At 40.2% G+C, this 22,103-nt stretch overlaps 1 protein-coding gene and 1 long non-coding RNA gene across 5 annotated transcripts in view; one reads left to right on the top strand and one right to left on the bottom strand.

The window, feature by feature from the left end:
- Positions 1-22,103, top strand: part of PCGF5 (polycomb group ring finger 5) — a 110,666-nt gene that overhangs the window by 62,184 nt on the left and 26,379 nt on the right. For all 4 annotated transcript variants that reach the window (XM_054728958.1, XM_054728961.1, XM_054728959.1 and 1 more), the window contains exons 3-6: positions 14,222-14,318; positions 17,738-17,793; positions 17,908-17,967; positions 20,219-20,367. In XM_054728958.1, coding sequence (XP_054584933.1) covers positions 14,222-14,318; positions 17,738-17,793; positions 17,908-17,967; positions 20,219-20,367 — 362 coding nt within the window. The remainder of the gene's footprint in view (positions 1-14,221; positions 14,319-17,737; positions 17,794-17,907; positions 17,968-20,218; positions 20,368-22,103) is intronic.
- Positions 13,711-19,573, bottom strand: LOC129152020 (uncharacterized). The gene is made up of 2 exons (XR_008558735.1): positions 19,502-19,573; positions 13,711-13,894 (listed from the first exon to the last, which is right to left on the bottom strand). It is a non-coding gene; the product is annotated as an uncharacterized LOC129152020 (long non-coding RNA).

Below are 22,103 nucleotides of genomic sequence, written 5' to 3' on the forward strand. Positions count from 1 at the left end.
AAAAGAAACCCTTGTGCACTGTTAATGGGAATATAAATTGGTACATACATCTATTATAGAAAACAGTATAAAGTTTCCTCAAAATATTAAAAATTGAACCACCATATGATCCAGCAATTTTACTTCTGTGTCTTTATCAGAAGAAAAGAAAAACACTAACTCGCAAAGATATATGAACCCCCATGTTTATTGCAGCATTATTTACAACTTGAGGCCCAGTGCACGAATTCATGCACAGGTGAGGTCCGGCCAGCCCAGCCCAAATCAGGGCGGATCGGGGCCGGGCTTGTCAGGAGAAGGAGATGGTAGTAGGTTGGACGGCCGGCCCGCCCCTGATCAGGGCCAATCAGGGCCAGGCCAGCTGGGGGGAGGGACTGTGGGAAGTTGGCCAGCCAGCCCTACCCCCAATTGGTGTGGGGGGCAATCGGAGATGGAGCTGGCTGGGGGGAGGGGCTGCGGGCCGATCTAGGGTGGGGCCAGGTGAGGGGAGGGGCTGCAGGAGGTTGGTTGGCTGGCCCCGCCCCCTATTGAGGTAGGGGGGCGATCAGGGGTGGGGCAGGCTGAGGGGAGTGGCTGCGGGCCAATCAGGGGTAGTGGGGGCCCATCAGGGGTGGGGCCTGCTGGGGGGAGGGGCTGCAGGAGGTTGGCCAGCTGGCCCTGCCCCCTATTCAGGTAGGGGGGGACAGTCAAGGGCGGAGCAGGCCAATCGAGGTGGTGGGGGCCCATCAGGGACAGGGCCTGGTGGGGGGAGGGGCTGCAGGAGGTTAGCTGGCTGGCCCTGCCCCCTATTGGGGTATGGGGGGCTATCAGGTGGGGCCAGTGGGGGGGAGAGGCCATGGGAGGTTGGCTGGCCAGCCCCACCCCCAGATCGGGCCAGTTTGCTGGCCACAGTGGGCATCATACCGACCAGTTGTTCTGGTCATTATAGCATTCCAGTCGCTGGCTTTTTATATATATAGACTAGTGGCCCGGTGCACGAAACTCGTGCACATTAAAAGGGAATTAATTAGAGGAAATATTTTAATATTGCTATTTGCCCTTTCTCTATAATAGAAGTGTCAAAGATTAAAGAAAATTAGTAAAATGTATATGAAAATCTCCCTCCTGTCGGAGTCAGGGGAGTGCCGCAGGACCCAGAGTCAAGTCCCTGCCCACCTGCGTGTGCTTCAAAATCGCTCGAGACCCAGACCCAGTCAGCTCCAACCCATCAAGCCCTGCTGGGCCGGGGGCGCAGCCTCAGGTCTCCGGTCAAGCCCCACCCGGCAGGGGGCACAGTCTCAGGTCCCCTGTCAAGCCCCACCGGGCAGGGGCACAGCCTCAGGTCCCCAGTCAAGCCCCACCGGACAGGGGGCTCAGCCTCAGGTCCCCTGGCATGGCCTCAGGTGCCCCAGCCCTGCCTCAGGTCCTCTAGCCCGGTGCGAGGGCGTGACAACCATTTGCATATTAGCTCTTTATTATATAGGATAGGCAAGATACGGAAACAACCTAAGTATCCATCAGTGGATGAAAAGGGAAAGAAAATATGGTAGACACACACACACACAATGGAATATTATTCACTCATAAGGAAGAATGAAATCTTGCCATTTGTAGTAACATTATGCTAAGTAAAATAAGTTAGAGAAAGAAAAATACCGTATAATCTCTCTGATAGATGGAATCTAAATAAGTTGGTTTGGTTTGTTTTGTTTTGTTTTGTTTGTTTTACCCTAAACTGATACAGAGAATAAATTGGTGGTTACCAGAGGTAGGGGAGAAATAGATGAACTGTTTTTGGTTTTATTTTGTGTGTTTCTTTGTTAGTTTAAATAAATTTTTTTTTAAGAGACTAGGGAAAAAATCAAAGGCCTAAGAAGTTATATTAAAGTCTCAGTGGGTACAGATATAATTTTTTAGGGTTATACTAGAAAGGAGATCACTGGTATACTGATAATACATATTTCAAACAGTATTTTGGCAGAAACTAGTCACTCATTCATGAAAGTGATTATAGTGCTCATTTTGATGATTCTTTTTAAATAAGGAAGAATAATTATAGGTCTTAATCTAGATGTCATCAATTATTAATGTTAAAGAAGAATTATATGAGATGTATGGTTCTTTTAGCTTTTGAAACTATGCATTAGATTAGCAATTTTCAGCGTGTGCCACAAGAATTTTTAAAACATGCAATACTTACTATTAGTGGCACTGACCCCTTTTCCCTTACTTTGTCAAATTAAAAAAATCACAACAGCCAATACAACAATAGCCATCCAGTGTGAATGAATCAAAATTATACCTTTTTTTGGTCAGATTAGCAAAAAATCTGTTTTTTTGGAGTGCCATGGAATTTTAGTAATTAGTTTGTGTGTGCCATAAGATAAAAGGTTGAAAACTTGCTGCACTAAATAAGAATGTTTAAACAGTTGAGCAAAACATCATAGTGGACACTAAAAGATAGATAAAAAATAAAACTGTTATATTGGCTTCTGAGAAGAAATTATATTTATGTCATAATGAGTTGGAACTGATACCAATGATTATTTGAAAGAAAATATGTAACCTACAATATGTATTCAGAATTAGAACTCATGGTCAGTGCACAGGTATGTTTAAGAGTCTAGCAGAAGCCCTGTTTGCCTGCTATCCCCAGCCTGGATCGCTACGCTGTACCACCTGCTCACCCGAACTGCTCACTCCCAGAGAGCCCATAGCTCCATTGCACCATGCTTGGCATTTGGGCCCTCTTTGGCAGCAATGAATGCCTTTCTGTTCAGTGTCTGAAGGCTATGAAGGTTGCACACAGGGGTCCAGATGCATTTTGCTTTGAGAATGTCAATGGACATACCAACTGCTGCTTTGGACTTTCCCCGGTTGGTGGTGGTTGACCAGCTGTTTGGAATGCAGCCAATTTGAGTGAAGAATATCCTTATTTGTGGCTATGTTACAACAGAGAAATCTACAGCCACCAGAAGCTACAATGCCATTTTGAACTTGAATATCACACTAACGTGGATGGTGAAATAATCCATCTTTATGTCAAAGGAAGAATTGAATAGATGTGATTTGTATGTTGGATGGTGTATTTGCATTTATTTTACTGGATACAGCCAATAAGAAAGTGTTCCTGGGAAGAGATACCTATGGAGTAAGACCTTTGTTTAAAGCTGTAATTGAAGATGGATTTTTGGCTATGTGTTCAGAAGCTAAAGGTCTTGTTAACTTGAAGCACTCCACAATTTTTTTTTTTAAGTGGAGCCTTTTCTTCTGGGACACTGAAGTTTTGGATTTAAAGCCAAATGGCGAAGTTGCGTCGGTGGAAGTGGTTAAATATAATCACTGCAGAGGGAACCTCTGCACGCCCTCTGTGACAGTGTGGAGAAACTTCCCAGGTTCTGGGATAGAAACCATGAAGAGCAGCCTCCAGGTCCTTTTTGACACTGCCTCTAAAATGTTTGATGATAGACAGAAGGATTGGGTATCTTTTATCAGGGGGCTTGGATTCCAGTTTGGTTGTTGCCACCCTGTTGAAGCAGCTAAAAGAGGCCCAAGTCCAGTATCCTCTTCAGACATTTGTGATTGGCATGGAAGACAGTTCTGATTTTCTAGCTGCAAGAAGGGTGGCAAGTCATATTTTCCTTAGAAGCTTATGACATTACAATAGTTCGCATTTCAGTGGGTATGTACCCACTTTCCAAGTAGATTAGAAGAACACAGCATGGAAAAGGTCCAGATGAACTGATGCAGGATTACATTATTTTCACAAGGCACCTTCTCCTGAAAAAAGCCGAGGAGGAGAGGAAGAGGCTTCTAAAGGAACTCTATTTGATGCCCTCTGTTGAGATCCAACGTGCTGCCCATGGCCTGCAACACCTGAAACTAAAGAAGGCTGTTACTACTGTCGAGTCCTTGCACACCACTACCCAGGCCGGACTGACTGGCTGACCCATTACTGGATTCCCAGGTGGATTAATGCCACTGACCCTTCTGCACCCACTCTGACCCATCACAAGTCAGCCACCAAAACTTGAGCTCTTTCTAAGCTATAGAGTGAAAGTAAATGTGAAGGTAGAGGTCTTGGGGCTTGGAAGCGTGGCAATGACCATCATCCATCATGGGGTAAAAAAAAAGTCAAATCTGAAAAACAATCTAACAGAAGGATTGAATATAAACATTAAGGATAAGTACAGTCTAAACTGTAAAAAAGACAAAAGGTAATTTCCATTTCGATACTTTGAAGACTTTTTATAGGTACCAAGGCTTCATAACACTGGTTTTTCCCAGACTACTAGTACTATATTATATCAAAAATTTAAATACCAGTGAACAAAAGCTATGTTCCCTCAGAGGCTTCATTACTGACATTTCTTTACTCAACATTTTAGAAAACTGAAACAGATTTTAGTTTATATTGAATTAACTCATTTTAGTTGTCAAAAAGATTACTAGTAAACTCAGAATCTCTTCCCTTTATTTGAAAGCGTAGGCAGGTTTCTGATTTGACTACAATAGTGCACTTGGCTCCCTTTACTGTTCCTAACCCTGTCCTCATTTATTCCATAAATATTCACTGAGCACCTCCTCCTCCAAGTACAATTCTGGGCACCTGGGATACATTAGGTGACACAGTAGAAAATAAGTAAATCATCCTATCTAATAAAAGAGTAATATGCAAATTGACTATCACTCCAACACACAAGATGGCCACCCCCACGTGGGCAAAGATAGCAGCCCCCATGTGGACACAACATGGCCACCACAAGATGGCCAGCAGGGGAGGGCAGTTGTGGGTGACCGGGCCAGCAGAGGAGGGCAGTTGGGGGTGACCAGGCCTGCAGGGGAGGGCAGTTGGGGGGGAACCCAGGCCTGCAGGGGAGGGCAGTCAGGGGTGACCGGGCCAGCAGAGGAGGGCAGTTGGGGGTGACCAGGCCTGCAGGGGAGGGCAGTTGGGGGGGACCAGGCCTGCAGGGAAGGGCAGTTGGGAGGGACAAGGCCTGCAGGGGAGGGCAGTTGGGAGGGACAAGGCCTGCAGGGGAGGGCAGTTAGGGGTGACCAGGCCAGCAAGGGAGGACAGTTTGGGGCGACCAGGCCAGCAGGGGAGGGCAGTTAGGGGCAATCTGGCCATCAGGGGAGCAGTTAGGCGTCGATCAGGCTGGCAGGGGAGTGGTTAGGGGGTGATCAGGCTGGCAGGCAGGTGAGCGGTTGGGAGCCAGCAGTCCTGGATTGTGAGAGAGATGTTTGACTGCCCTCGAGGGGTCCCAGATTGTAGAGGATGCAGGCTGGGTTGAGGGACACACACCCCTGTACGTGAATTTTGTGCACCGGGCCTCTAGTAGTGTATATTTGAAGGTGATAAATGGTATTGAAAAAGGGAGAGTCAAGCTGGTAAGGGGAATTGGGCAGTCAGTGAGAAGGTATTACAATTTAAAATAAGCCTGTGTTCTAGGTTGGCCTCGTTAAAAAAGTGACATTTGTAAAAAAGAAAAGAAAAAGTGATATTTGAATAGACTTCTGGAGATAAAGGAGTTAGCCAATTACACGAATGAGGGAAGAATATTTCAGGTAGAGGGAATAGAAAGAGCCAAGAGTCTAAGGCAGGCATGTGCCTGACATGTTGAGAAATGGTCAGGCCAGTGTGGCTAGACAGCAGTAAGCAGAGGAGAGCACAGGAGGTGATAGGGTGGATGTGAGCCACAGGCACAATGTGCAGTTCTCAGAGGGCCACTGTAAGGATTAGGCTTTCACTGCAGAAATGACCCATTTCAGGCAGGATTTTGAGTGAGGAATGACATTATCTGATTTATGTTTAAAAGCATCACTCAGACTACTATTGAAAACAGACCTGTTAAGAGGTGGTTGCAATAGTTCAGGCAAGAAGTAGTGATGGTTTGCACCAAGGCAGTGGTAGTGGTAAAAGTGGTCAGATTCTGGTTCTATTTTGAAAGTAAAGCCAAATTTGCTAATGACCTGTGTGTGGGTCATAACAGAAAAAAGAGTCAAGGAGTTAAGTCAGTCTTAAAGGATATCTTTGAGATTTTGGTCTGAGAAACTTGAGGATAAAGATGCCATCCAATCATATAGAAAAGGCTGACGGTGGAAGATCAGGAGGCTATTTTTGGAGACACCAAATGGAGATGTCAGTTGGGAATCAGATGTGTGAGTCTGGAGATTATCAGCATATATATCATATTTAAACAATGAAAGTACCAAGGGGGCGAGTGTAGACAAAGAAGAGAAGAGGACCAAGGATGAAGCTCCAGGGCGCTGAGGAGGAGTCGTTAGTAAGATAGGAGAAAGCAGGGTAGGATCCTGGGAGGCAAAGCACACATAATGTCAAGAAGGAGGGAGGGATCAGCTGAGTCAACTGTGTTGAGTAAGATGGAACTGAGAATAGACCACTGGACTTAGCAACACAGAGGCCATGGATAATCCTGTCGAGCAGTTTCATGGAGTGGTAAAGAGTGAAAGTCTGGATAAGTGTGAGAGGATGGAAAATTCCCTAGTTTTGCTCATTATACTGTGATTATGTAAGTATTTCATGTTAATGAAGGTTAAAAAAGAGGTGGGGAAAAACAAATGGGAAGAGAGGAATTGGAGAGAGTGAGTATAAGTAGCTCTGAAATGGAGTGACAGCTGACAAGGAAAGTAGGGTCAACAGTTGTTTAAGATGAGGAATATGTTTAAATCTTCAGTAGACAGCAAAAGACCAATGCTAGTGAAAGGGGAGAATACTGAAGCAGTGTTCTTAGGTCATCGGGAGGGGATAGAGTGCACAGAGCAGAGACTGGTTGTAGATAGGCACATGAAACTTCTGGAAACAGGCAAGAGCACAAAGTACAGATGCTAGTCATATGGTGATGTAAATTCTCTTTGTTTCGGGTTTTTTTTCCCTTTTGTTTTCAGTAAAAGAGGAAGTGAGGTCATAAGTGGAGAGTGAGATTGGGGGAGGATGTGTTGAGGATTTGAGGAGAGAGGAGAAGGTATGAAGTATAATGGACGTGGGGTGTTGAGTATGACCGCCTGGCAGATGAAGGACCCACTTTAGGTTCAGGGTCATGAATTTAAGGTGAGATACCATCAGCGAGGTGCATGTTTTTCTCCCACAGCTATAATGCTGTAGAAACAGAGTATGTTGGATTTAGCCAGGGTTAATAGTTTAACTGAGCAAGTATAATGAAAGAAGAGACAGGTAGAAAAATTGAAGTATAGTAGAACAAAGCTATCAGGAGTATGTGTGAGAAGTGATCATTATGATTGATAAGAATTTATATTGATCAGGTGGTTATGAGGGCATTGCTGCACTCACTGAGCTACCAAACTCTACCCTGACTCTGTAAGTCTGTCTATGGAAGTACAACCTTCTAGGACATTTTGGTCTCCTGGCCTGCTTGACACAAGATCCTTCTTCTTTGCTGCTGCCTGATCCTCTGTGTTGGTGAAATCATATAGCATTCTTCTCAGTGGGAAGTAATATTATCCTAAATGTTCTTCATGAAATTGCAACTCACGTGGGCCTTCAAAAGAAATGTACCATGTATAACATAACAGAAGGAAGGTGTTTATTAGATCCTTATATAAGTGAAACCAAGAGATACTGTCTCATGGAAGCAAATACTGGAAAACTCTTTTTTAATATTGTCAGTTTCACCTATAAGAATATGTATCAAAATCAGGAAGCTGTCGCCTCTTCTCTTTGTAGATGACCACAGTTTACTTAAAAACTGTTAGTAGATAATAAAGTTTTTGAAGCAAACTGTATCAAATGAGTGTTACTCAAGAAGGGCACATAAAGATAGTAATGTGCTAAGGAAGGAAGGAAAGTGCTTCTGTGTTGACAGATAAAATGAACACCTTAGGATGATTTTACCAAAGGAGTCAGCATTTGATCACTTTTAATAAATAGCACATTACCGCCGAGGCCGGTTTGGCTCAGTAGATAGAGCGTCGGCCTGCGGACTCAAGGGTCCCAGGTTCGATTCCGGTCAAGGGCATGTACCTTGGTTGCGGGCACATCCCCAGTAGGGGGTGTGCAAGAGGCAACTTTCGATGTTTCTCTCTCATCGATGTTTCTAACTCTCTATCCCTCTCTCTTCCTCTCTGTAAAAAATCAATAAAATATATTTTTAAAAAAAATAGCACATTACCAATGAGTGATAACACCAACGACATGAGAGAAAAGACTATTGTTTTATTATCAACTAGAGGCGCAGTGCACGAAATTCGTGCACTAGGGAGGGGTCCGTCAGCCCAGCCTATGCCCTCTCACAGTCCAGAAGCCCTCGGGGGATGTTTGACTGCCTTGGTGGCAGGAGAGGCTTCCACCACTCCTGTTGCGCTCACCAGCTGTGAGCCCGGCTTCTGGTCTTGTGGCTGAGCGGCGCTCCCCCTGTGAGAGTGCACTGACCACCAGGGGGCATCTCCTGTGTTAAGTGTCTGCCCCCTGGTGGTCAGTGCACATCATAGCAACCAGTCGTCCTGCTGTTAGATTGATTTGCATATTACCCTTTATTATATAGGATAAGAGCAGGATTAGTGGTCAAGAAGAGAAATTTGTGTAGATTACTTTGTGTCATCAGAGCTGAAAAGCTAGCTCTCTGATACATAGAGATGTGGGTAGACCATACATACAAGATAGCAACAACAATGGTTCTTGTACCTGTTGTGAAGAACACACCCACCTCTCAAGAACTTGAAAAATAAGGATATAGAATAGCTCTTTATTAGTTAAACTATGAAATCAACATGCAGTAGTAATTCAGAGCAGTTATATGCAAAGTGTAAAGACTGAACAAAGTAGCTCCTAAACCAGTAGGACTGTGTTGGAATTTTGAGGCCTGGTGCACAAAATTCATGCATGGGGCAGGGGTTTGTGTCCCTCAGCCCAGCCTGCACCCTTTCCAATCTGGGATCTTTCTCACAATCCAGGACTGCTGGCTCCCAACCGCTTGCCTGCCTGCCTGCCTGCCTAATTGCCCCTGCCTGCCAGCTGATCACCCCCTAACCACTCCCCTGCCAGCCTGATCGATGCCTAACTGCTCCCCTGGTGGCCTGATTGCCCCTAACTGCCCTCCCCTGCCAGCCTGGTCACCCCTACCTTTCCTCCCCTGCAGGCCTGGTCACCCCCAACTACCCTCCCCTGTTGGCCCGGTCACCCCTAATTGCCCTCCCAAGCCAGCCCGATTGCCCCTAACTGCCCTCCCCTGCCAGCCTGGTCGCCCCTAACTGTCCTCCCCTGCAGGCCTGGTTGCCCCCAACTGCTCTCCTCTGCCAGCTCAGTCACCCCTAACTGCCCTCCTCTGAAGGCCTGATCGCCCCCAACTGCCCTCCCTTGCAGGCCTGATCGCCCACAACTGCCCTCCCCTGCTGGCCATCTTGTGGCGGCCATCTTGTATGTTGGAGTGATGGTCAATTTGCATATTACCTCGTTATTATATAGGATAGGATATAAAGTTAAAGAAGGAATGTATAATAGAGAAGTATTGGTCAATCTTGGACGCTTCACCCCAGAAAAAGAAGTACCATACATGCAAAGATAGGCAGTTCCCATTCAGGTGAAGCAATGTGTAAAAAATATCTTACTTGAGCTGTAAGACTATCTCTAGGGCTGTCATAGCTTCAGAGGATTAATACCAATACATAATAGACATTTAAAGTCCTGTTAACAAGATCATCTGTTATTTCAGATGGACGCATCAAACTAATCATAGTCTGTTGCCATTCAGTATTCAATTACTGATTCTCCTTGTTATGGTTTTATGCTCATCTAGTGATCTAATTTCTAGTTATAGCTCAAATATTCGTTGAATATTTGTTACGATATACTTATTTACACATTTGACATGTATTATCTCATTTAATCCTTACAAGAACCCTGTGAGATAGGTATCCTTGTTATCTCCTTTGTACATAGAAGCATAGAGTAATTAATGTGCCCGGTGGTAGTACTGAGTTTCAGATCCAGGCAGTCTGCCTCCAGATTGTTTTTGTTTAGAGCCATGGTCGGCAAACTGCGGCTCGCGAGTCACATGCGGCTCTTTGGCCCCTTGAGTGTGGCTCTTCCACAAAATACCATGGCCTGGGCAAGTCTATTTTGAAGAAGTGGAGTTAGAAGAAGTTTAAAAAATTTGGCTCTCAAAAGACATTTCAATCATTGTACTGTTGATATTTGGCTCTGTTGACTAATGAGTTTGCCGACCACTGGTCTAGAGCATTATGCTGTCCTACCTTGGCCTCTGCATTACAGGGAGAGTATCTTCATCCCATATTTTTTCGATTGTTTTGTCCCATGACTGATTTCCTAATAGTGAATAGTAAAGTGACTTCTGATTATGATTTGGCAGAGGGCCAAATCCTATACCACCTATCAGAGGTACTCACTGGTAAGGACTTTGTGGCCAGCTTTAGCCTCCTTTGGCCAGGATTTCCCAGTTCTCTTTGACCGTCTTGGTGGAGAGCTTTGCAAAGTTAGTCCTGTTGTTGATCTTCTGGAGATTCTGATTTAGTTGTTTTGGGATGGGGCCCATTAATCTGTTCTTTAAAAAATCTCATTGGTGATTGTGGTGCCCATCTCAATTTGGGAACCACCATTTTAGATGACACATGACTCTATTGATTTGTGCAACAGCTTAGTTCAAATCTAAGAAATGGTAAAAGGAAGGATTTCAGTTTGTAAGCTTTAGGCAGAAGTTTTATGATGGTTGTGTTGGGCTAAATATAAAGATCAGTTAAAAATAACAAATCTTGATGCCAGGGATCAAGTGTTATTGACTTTATTATGCCTAGAATAGTAGTTGGATTTTAAGCCTGGAGATGCACAAGCCTGGGAGTGGATGCCATCTCTGCTACCCAGCTGGGCAGCTGTGAGCAGCCATGACAGCTTACTCAGGCTCTCCAGTACTGTGTTTCTCATTTGCCAAAGGAGGATGGTAACAGTCCTTATTTTAATCTATACAAAGCCCTGAGCCCAGAGCCTGATACTAGGTTAGTGCTCAGGAAATGTTAGCACTTGTTGCTATTTAAGTGGTTTTTCAACTGGGAATATCATTGGTGAGCCTAACTCCCGTTCTGACCCAGGTGTTTCTTGTGGCCACAGCATCTTTCTGTAGGTGGCTGGTGAGAATGGAGATTGTAATTAGTCTCCATAGAGTATTAACCCAGTCCTGGACCTTTTTATCTTGGACCTGTTGAGTTAACCAGTATGTATAGCAGTTGAGCAATTAAAGAGCTTGGCATTAAATCTTTTAAGATATTTTAAAAATATGTTTTATAGCTGGTATAAACCAAATTAAAGGCTAAGAATCAAAGGGTAGATTTGCAGTGATGATTTTGTAAACATCTTAAGGAAAGCAAATCTTTACTGAACTTCTGCCTTGGATTTTCTCAGGTTCTACTTTGTATAAGGTTGGGCTTTATTAACAGCTTTTAAAATCATGCGGGAGATGTATTTACTACAAGGGTTGTTTTTTTAAAAAGCTGTTTTATTGATTTTTTAGAGAGAGGGGGGGAGACGGAGATCGAGCTCATACCTGGAAGAGATGTTATTTCTATATAACCTTTTTTTCCCCCTTTGTAAAGTTAAAATCTTTAAAATTTGATATAAAATTTCTGATTTCATGTCAGAAAACCTGGATTCAAATCTCTATGCCATTCATCAGAGTAGACAGGTTATTTGCCTGTAGGAAACTCATCTTCATCTGCAAAATTAGAATAACATAAGGTTATTGCAAACGATGTGAAATATAAATTGACCTCCAGATGGGACTTTTTATCTTCCTCTAGAACAGCATTGTTCAGTAGAAAGAAAAGTGAGCTACCTGTGTAATTTAAATTGTTCTAGTAGCCACATTTTAAAAAGGAACAAATAAAATAATTTTAATATTTTATTTAATCCAATGTGTCTAAAATATTATTTCAACATATAATTAATATAAAAATTGAGATATTTTTCATGCTAAGCCTTTGATATCTGCTGTATTTTTTACATGTAAAGCACATCTCAAGTTGAACTAGCAACATTTCGTGTGCTCAGTAGCTACACATGGCTAGTGCTACCATATTGGACAGTCCAGATCAGGAATATAGATTAGTATTTTCCATCAGCATCCTGGGGCACTGGTGTTGTCTCGGCCTTAAGCAATTAACACAGCCTTATTCTTGAAACTTTGTGTACCTCTGGATGGATGAGCTTTCCATTTCTTTCTTCAGCAACATAGGTTAGTATTTTGTCCTTGGGAGGACAGGCCCCTACCCTCAGCCTTTTGGCTGACTCAGCATAGGGCTTGCTCTGAGCATATCACGTGTCTCTCTATTTGGCCTAGGCTGATAGACAACCAGGAATTCCCGAATCCTTGAGAATGATAAACCTTTTGAATCACCAGGATTAGACTTTGTAATACCCCTTCATTCTTGCTCTAATCTTTTTTTTTTTTTTGCCTTCTTTCCCAAATTTCAGACTTGCCTATTGTCCCTGGGAAAAGAGCAAATACCAGGAATCCTGCTTCTCAATCCTCCACTACAGTGCAGCTTAACAAGGCAGCCCTCCTTTCCCAAACGTTATTTTGACTTTTTAAAAGACTTTTAGAACCTTTTTGGGACAAAGATTTGTGGGGGTTTTTAAAATATTTTTAATATATTTGGGAGAGGGAGAGAGGGATAGAAACATCAAGGATTAGAGAGAATCATTGATCGGGTGCCCCCTGCACGCCCCGTACTGGGGATTGAGCCTGCAACCCAGGCATGTACCCTGACAGGGAATTGAACCCTGACCTCCTGGCTCATAGGTCCATGTTCAACCACTGAGCCACGACAGCTGGACTGGGACCAAGAGATTTAGAGGACGGAGGCTATATTCGTATCTAAATATTTTTATTTTTAATGTTTTCTAATACTGTGTTTTATCCAAATTTTGAGAGAACTATGCTGAAGGGTGTTCCCTAATAACTGTATGTAATGGTATAAAGAGGTAGGTAATATGGGATTCAAGTATTCAAGTATATTTAACAAAAAAATATGCTCAGATGTCACCTTAGAAAGTCCTGCCTTGATCACTCTGTCTAAAATAGCTGCCAGCTCCCAGTTCTTTTAGCCGTTCTTTTTTGCTTTTAGTCTCACTTATTACTAAATTGTTTGTCTTCTCAAGTAGAATATAAGCTCCATAAGGGTATGAATTTTGTTTACTCTTGCACCCCAACTCCTAATACAAAGTCTGGCCCTCCATAAATGTTCCTTGGATCAATGAAAGGAAGTGCCAAGATATTCCTATATGTATTAATGATTTTAAAGTTAGATACCCAGTAGAATTCTTCCCTGACCATTGTTGCTCTAACTAGTATATGTAATTTGCTTGAACTTTTCAGACCTAATCTCAGTGGTAGGAATCCTTTAGTTTACTCTTGCTCAGTCATTTAAACTTTTACTTCTTTTAGACAGTGTGGGACATGAGCAGTGGAAAAAGAAATATTTTGTAATCGAGTTGTCAAGTAGGGGTTGGGGAAGCCTATCTGTATTTTCAGATTATTATAAAGGGTAGTGAAATGGAGGTGGCGGTATTAGGATAGGGAAGTGCGTAAACATTTTTAATAGTTTGTCTAAGGTTTTTGGGCAAGATAGTTGGTATAGTAGGTAATAGAATCTTAGGGAAAGGTGAGAGAGATTAGTACTTTTTGGAGGAAATGTAAGCTATATATAGGTTTGTGGTAAAAAAAAAAAAAAAAAAAAAAACACCACAAGTCATGTTTCTATTATCTTAGTTTAGAATCTTTATTTTCCCTGTCAGTTTTGCAGTCATTCTTTCACTTTGCCTCTCGTGCCTTTGTGCTCCATGGAATCATGGGACCTGTGAGTGCAGACAGACCCTCATGCTCCACCAGGGCCGGAAGTTCCCTTGTAATCCCTGCTTTGATCCAGGAGCACCCTGCCAATGAAAAGTAATCCAAACACGTTGAAAACTCACAACTTCTTTTAAGAAATATTTATTTTGCATTCAAAAGAAGTAAATTCAGTTAAGGTAAAAACCTCATTTTGGTTCTACCCTACTTCTTTAAGAAAAACAACAAAATGGTATATACTTTTTATGTTGTGACAGCAGGCTTTATTTCAGTTGGTTTTTTTCCAGTGTTACAATTTTTTTAAGGTTTTATAAAGTGTGATTAAAGAATAGTACTCTACCTATAGTAGGTAATTTTTAAGGACTATTCAGTTTAAATGATGCATTTTAACCTAACACTTTCTTTCTTCTTAGTCTGTAAGACTTGTATTGTTCAGCACTTTGAAGATAGCAATGATTGTCCCAGGTGCGGCAACCAGGTTCATGAGACAAACCCATTAGAAATGTTGAGGTAAGTAAATACATAAACGCTTAATTTTATTATGCATTGTAATATTTTTGTTGGCACTTTGATTCAATTAATACAGATTTTAAGAAGAAATAGAAAAAATACGACTGTACATATTAAATATTTAAGAAATACATTTCCAAATTAAAATTATAACTATTTCAGGCTCTCAGAGTTACTTTAGTTGTAGTTTTGCTTCAGTATTTTAATATTCTACACAATACACCACTTTTGTTGAACTACATGGCAGTAGAAAGAGAGCAGACCTAATAGTGAGGAAGACTAATCTTGGTACTATTAAATTTTTTTAAACTCAGAATTTTAAAAATGACTGCCATTTACTTAAATATAATCATATGTTTTTAAAGCTGCAAATGGTCTATAAGATCCTAATCCAAACCCTTTTTCCAGTTTAGGAAATTGAAATTTACCATGACTTTGCCTAAGGTCTCAGCAAACTCAAATGTCATTTCCCAGCTTCAAGCCAGCTGTCCCTACCACTAAACTTATTTTTCCCCCACTGTTCCTACCATAGCTCTATCACAGATAATTGTGGGATCTTAGGAAAGTACACATCTAAAAACAGTACTAGATATTCATAGCCTTATGTAATGTTCATTTCTGTGTGATGTTTGCCATCATTCCATCGAATCTGGATTTGCAAGTCTTATATTTCAGACTTGTTTTTTCTATTTTAGTGGCTGTCGTTTGAATAATTTATCTACAGGTAAATGTCTAGCCCAGTGGTTTTCAAAGTATGGTCCCCAAACTATGAGTCTCTTGTTAGAAATGACAGTTCTCAGACCCTACCTCTGACTTGCTAAAAGTAAATATTAGAAGAAACTGGTTGGGTTTGAAAGTGGTTTCCTCTGGGGTTGTAGGAATCAGGATGAGAATGTTCTATTTTAATACAAGATTTACAGGAAAGTTTGACTTGTATATTATACATATATATAACTTTGATGAAAATATTAAATTGAGAAATGCTACTTTTTAAATATTACTACTAAATGGTCAGGGGAACTTTGTGAACAAGTTAGTATTTGAGTTAAGTCTTGAAGAATAAGGTAACATTGGTTTGGTTGGAGGGTAGGAAAAGAGTAATTGAGCCAGGATAAAGAACATGAGGGAAACAGATTGCAAAAAGACAAGGCATCCTTATGGAAAATTGCATAGGCCTATTGGCTAGGGAAGAGAGATAGAGAATAACACTAGTTATGGTTTGTAGGTTAGACTCAAGTTATAAAATCACTTGAAGCCAGGCGGTGGGAAGAAATTGGTTCTTGAGCAGAGCAAATGGTGAATCTTCCTTAAGCATCAATTTTATCATTATGAGTATGTCCAGTTAAAGGAAAATAGGTGTCTTCTGTCCTCTAAGTACTGTGGTAATTAAGGACGTAGAAGGGTGAGAAGCATGAAGGCTATATGGGGGAAATATCGAGAAGGAACTGTTGGTGAAGCATAGTGACTTAAACGTGTGAATCAAGGGGTCGGGAGAGGCACGTGCATGTATTAAGATAATTCTTGCATTTTGAGTCTTTGGTCTCATTTCTAAATTTAATTTTTGAAAAGTATGACGGTGGTATTCAATGTTTTGTTGGAGATGGATGAGATAGTGTTGACATAGATGAACAAAAGGAGGTGCTTGAGATATTAAGCATCTGTTGGAAATGTGGCACTTAAGCTCAGCAGAGATGTATAGTTTGTGTTTGTGTGTGTGTATATATATAAAAGCTATTTGCTTATATGAAGTCACAAAAGCCTACTGAAAAGGTCAAGAGAGCAGATCATTGGAAAAGAAAAATACTTAGGGACCAAGAGAGAGTAAATAGAAAAAAAGAAAACCCAATTGTTCTTTCCTGAAAGGAGCAGTTTTAGACAACCCTATGAAACGGTTGCAGAGCAATATAGGAGAAAAATGACTTTAAAAATAATTTTAAACTTTAATTCTAAAATAATTTTTAAACCTACTTAGTTGGCAGATATGGATAATTTGGGGAAACATTATCAAAACACAGAGTATGTGACAAATAGTGTAGATTTGGCTTTCAAAGTTTTTCCAATTAAACAGCCTACAGCTTGAAATAAAGGTTGGATTTTTTAAGATGCAAGGAAAGTATAAATGTTTGTAGTTAGAGAAGAGTAATGCTACTGAGCAGGATGACGGTATGAAGAGAGAAAAGGGTGTTCTGGGAGCAAGAGAAAGTAAAGGAAAGGAAGGGTTACACTCTCATCAGGAAAAAACTAACGTAATGTCAAGATAAATATTTACATTTTTTATCTAGGAAGATAGAATGACTAAATGGTCTAAATCTCTCAGAAGAGAAGAATGGAGATTATTTCCTTCATAGGAAAGAGCCAGAATTGTAGTAGAGATTTTGAGAGTGAGTTTATCAACTATTGTTGCAAAACCAACCACCCTTAAAAAAAAAAAAAAGACATTTCTTATTCCTCACAGTTCTGCAGTTCACAGATCTAGGTGGTTCTTCTGTTCTTGGCTGGGCTCACTCATGGTACTGCAGTTGACTGGATAGGTAGGTAGACCCAGCTGAGAGCAGCCTCTCAGACTGGGGACAGGCTGTCAGTGACCTAGTCTGAGGTGGCCTCAGCAGGGTTCTCTTATACATGGTGCCTCATTCTCCACACTTGTTCTCATGGTTGGCAGGATTCTGAGAGAGGGCATACAAAAGCATGCAGTGCCTCTTTAGGCTTGGGCTCAGGACTAAGCACAATATTTCAAGCATATTTCAAGGCCAGCCCATATTCTTGGGGTGGGGAGATTGAATTCCTCCCTTGATTAAGGGATGGAGTCATGTTCAGTGGGTGTAGATCAGTGGTTCCCATAATGGGGCACATGTCCCACAGGGGACAATTCGAGAATGAGTTACTAACAGTGAATTTTTTGCATTTCTTACATTCTAGGGGCCTCATATACAGTATATAAATATATATTGTGACATTTATGCATTTCATATCACTTCATATTTTTTTTAAAAATTTCTTAGTGATTTCTTCCTCAGTATTTCAACTGTCCTGTCATTCTTTTATTTTTCTCTTTTATGGATGCCATGTCCTTGGGAAGCTTGTTTAGACCAAGTTAGTGGCCTACTTCCTCCACGTGAAATATGTCACAGGGGGAGCATCAGGATTTTAGAGATGCTTAGGTGGGGCATGGCCAAAAAAGGTTGGGAACCACTGGTGTGTATGTAGAGAGAGCTGGGGACTAGGACTGTTATCAACCTACCACTGTGGGAAAGGCTAGAAATAGGGGTGTGTGCTCCGCATGCAGAGGAGTTTGGTGTAGTAGTGCTGAAACTGTGCATGTTCTACATTTGCAGTACATATAAGATAGATCCCCAGCTGCTTATGTATTGGATTTTGACATCTTCATTGTTACTTTGTTCTCTTTTCCCCTTTGGAAGGTTGGATAATACATTAGAGGAAATCATATTTAAACTGGTCCCTGGACTACGAGAACGTAAGTTACTCTTTGGCTTCTTGCAGAATTCTGTGTTTTATGAAATCAACATTTCTATTACACATTTCATGACTGTTTCTATTATGTTTATACTTCTTTTTTCTTTTAAATTAGAAGAACTTGAGCGTGAATCTGAGTTTTGGAAGAAAAATAAGCCTCAAGAAAATGGACAAGGTGACTTTTTCTTACATTTGTATCTGACAGCTTCTCACAAATTAGCTTTTAATAGCTTTGGTCAACTAGTATCTCTCTTCAAGCTCAAGTGTCTCCTGTACAAAATTCATGTACTCTTTTACTTATATTATGAACCTTTCATATAAAATCATGAGATCACTCCAGTTAAAGGTAATAGGAAATTGGACTTTGGGAAGAGAAAAAGGAGATAAAACAGAAAACCGACTACTGATTGCATTATTTGCTAGAGAGCTAAAGGAAACTGAAGGAAAGAAAGCACTATAGTCTGCAACTAAACAGTGAGGGATTTTGTTTTAGTTTGTACATTTGAATAGGAGAAGGAACTGAGATGTGGCTGACAGCATAGCAAGGGGATCTTGGAATGAAGTTTTCATGGGTAGAGCTCAAGTGATACAAATTTTTATATAATGAATATATTTTTATATATCTAGAAGATGCTTTTGGGAGTTTTCCCCATCACCAGTGCTAAGTGTCCAAATTTCTCTTCTGGGTGCCTGGAGACTCAGCAATGAGTAAATTTTTAATAATTTTAGCAAAATAATAAACATTACTGAGCAGAGAAAAGGCTTTTGGTAAGTATATAATTCACACAAAGAAAAAAAGTACAACATACCTAAAATTATAAGAAAGTATCCTTTCAGGATTATTTAATATAAGATTGATTTCAAGATGACCTAAGTACCACTGAAATCTTTAAATATGTACATGTGTTTTTATAGGCTCATTGTGAGCTTAATTTCCCATCTCTGGCTTTTCCATAAGATCACAGGATTGTCAATTGCACATAATAATTAAGATGGGTCAGAAAATTCTCTTTCTTCATCTATAGAATTGGGATCATAGTTTCTTTAGTTTAACTTAACTTCCTGTAGTAGGGGAGGTTTGAGCATAGTTTTGAATCATAGAGAAGATAGCAAGGGATTATTTCTGCTCTATAACAACAAAATAGGCAAAGAAACCAGGTCTGGAAAAAAAAAATGACTTAACTAAAGGCTTGTTTTACCCAAGTGTAAAGTACAATTTAGATAGTAGTACTATAGTAAAAACATAGGTGATATAAAGTTGACTAAATGTTCCCAAGTTTTGACTACCTTTTCAAGAGGAGTGGTTCCAGAGGAATGTCATCAGAAGCTATCTGTTAGATTTAGTTCATGTTTCTATGTATCTTATAGGTTGAGTTGTGAAGGACTACAACCTATTTTGTTTTTCTCCCTCTCTAAAGTATTTTGTTTTTAGTTTAGATGGAGAGTTTGGATTTTTCTTGGAGCTGGGAGTTAGGTTCTTAAAAGGTGACACTGTCTATGTGGGTTCCATATTAATATGTAGAAGAAAGAATGCAGAAGAGAACCCACTTGCTTTTTATGATACTACCATAATGCTTATACAGTCATTATAGGAGCTAATGTGTCTTTTTTTCCGGGGCTTTTCCATACTCTAATGCTTGGCTGGCTAATTCTTTCCATTGGAAAATTTCCCTGAATCTCTACTTCACCCCACAGTTTATGTTTATTACCTTTCTTTATGTGGCTGCATAGTCTCTTTTACCTCTTCCATCAAAGGCCTTATCCGACTTCTCTATTTCTCCTCCTGTACCTTGACCACTGTGAGAATGCGGATGATAATTCTAGTTTCAATATTGTTCCCTCAAGCCTAGCACAATGCATATTTAACAGAGTTACAGGCACTCAGTAAAACTATATGTAGGCTGCAGGTATTTCATAGGTTAAAACATTTGGATATAATATGAAGTATATTATTCAGATTTCCTTAATGGAGTTTTAACATTTTATAGCTGTAAACATGTTTAAAAAGAATTCATTTTATTCATTATATTTAACTAGTTAATTTTATGAATATCTAATAATTTGAAATTTTGAGAACTTAGAAAAAGTACTCAGTTTAAATTAGAATATATATAGAATTTGGAAGTATTTTTATACCGTCTGCATTCTAAGTGATCTAATCACCAATTGCAATTATTTTTGTGACAAAATGTAGCTAGTCCTGAATCTTTCATTTGGATGCCCCAGTGAGCCTAGACATCTTAGGCTATATCAGTAAGTCATTGATGGTTTTTTAAAAGTATTTTCATTGTTGAGTTAGTTGGATCATTTAAAAAGTATTGAAAGTTTCAGTTATTCTTCAAACTTGATTTTTGTTTTGATAAATATTGTTGCTTAACTTCAGTATCAACTTTGGGTTATATCTGAGTTTTGTTTAAATTGTACAGATGATACTTCAAAAGTTGACAAACCTAAAGTAGATGAAGAAGGGGATGAAAATCAGGATGATAAAGACTATCACAGAAGTGACCCACAAATTGCTATATGTCTAGATTGTTTACGAAATAACGGACAGTCAGGGGACAATGTAGTAAAGGTGAGTGGACAAGTACAGTTGTATTTTTTACAATTATTTTATTGTAAACCTTTGATAATTTGTTGATGAATTTTCCTGTTTGAAAATGTTTTCTTTCAAAGTTTTTACTAACAATCAAGTTGGATACCCTTCTAACAGACCCATGCCTACAAATGGCCAAGCAATTGCTTACAACACACACCTGATTTCCAACCCCCACAACTGAACTGTCCTGGGCCAATGCCACCACCTAGTGGTTCATCAGAGAATCACACCACTGATTCTCTTGCCACCTCCTTCTATACCTTTGTTGGGAGTTTATATACATTGTTTTTCCTTTTTTAAGAGTGGTAACCAACTCAGACCATTTCATGTTGGGCAGTATCTCCAATCTTTGTTCATCCTCTTCTAATTTCTTCCTTTATTTTTCTATTTTTATTAGTAACTAAATAAAAAAAACCACCTCTTCATGTTTTTGAATATAATTAATTGGTTCTGAAATAAAATTGGTGTCATAAAATGCCTGTGAACTCTTTAAAGTCCTTGAAGGCTCCCAGATGTTTCCTATAGAATCTCCATTTGTAACCCTGTATCTGTCTACTAATTGAACCTTTTTGTAAAGATCTCTATACTAAAGAGTTTCAGACACCCTATTACTTGCTTTTTTGTTACAAGGAACTTTTGTTTTTATTATAAAGGTTCACTGCTTTACCGGTTAAATAGATTTTTCTCTTTGTCCTAGCAAATGTCAGCCCCTGAGAATATTGTAGTCCATGTTTTATTCAAATACCTATATTCAGTGTCTCTTCCTTCACTTCCACTGTGTTATCTATAAGCCAGTGGGTTGAATTTTCCACTGAAAAAAATTTCACTCAAGGAACTTTGGTGAGGTCTTACACAAATAAACAGTTATAATACAATACGATAATTGGTTTAATTATCACTTGGGTGAAGCATGTAATCAAGTGCAGAAATCTCTAAAGATGTGGCCATTGACCTTCCCAGGCTTCTCTATGGCTTTTTCTGCTCTGGTGGAGCACCTTTTCTTTCCATCAGGGTTTTTAATGACCTCACTTTCTCTCTCATTGAATCATTCCTGTAATTCCCATTTGGGGAGGTTCTTCTTAATAGAGATTTTGATCATCCTTCAGCTCTCTAATACATGAGTTATCTTATAGTGAAAATTAAGTCGATATTTTATATATGAATATATTTATAATATACAGTAGATTGAATATCTTTTTAAGTAAATGTAAAGGCTACTTTTCTGCAGGATTTCTAGTATGAAAGTAAGTATCCCAGTTGGGAGTTTCCCTAACCCCTGAAACTTCAGGTGTTTAAAGACAAATTCATTATACTTTCACCTAATTGTACTCCAAACCTGCAATTTCAGTTATTATTACCATCTTTCAACCAATCATACAACTTCACAACCTTGGGAGTCATCTTGGACCTTATACTCTTTCTCTTCAGCCTGTCATAAGTCCTGAATAATTCCCCATCCTAGCTGTTCACTTTATATGTAGATATTTTGAAGCAGTCTCTTCAGTTTTTTCTGTATCCTTAATTTCTCTCTTATCCAAGGTTGAGGCCACAGCCTGAATGTGTGCAAGGCAGAGGGTGAAAGTCAGAGTCAAGGCCAATATCAGGGTCAGACAGTAAATATTTTAGGCTCTGTGGGCCATATGGTCTGTGTTGCAGCTACTCAATTTACTCATAGTAGCCCTAAAGCAGCCATAGACAATAGTGAATGCCCT

This window comes from Eptesicus fuscus, chromosome 17, assembly GCF_027574615.1.
Source record: "Eptesicus fuscus isolate TK198812 chromosome 17, DD_ASM_mEF_20220401, whole genome shotgun sequence".
Taxonomy (NCBI): domain Eukaryota; kingdom Metazoa; phylum Chordata; class Mammalia; order Chiroptera; family Vespertilionidae; genus Eptesicus; species Eptesicus fuscus.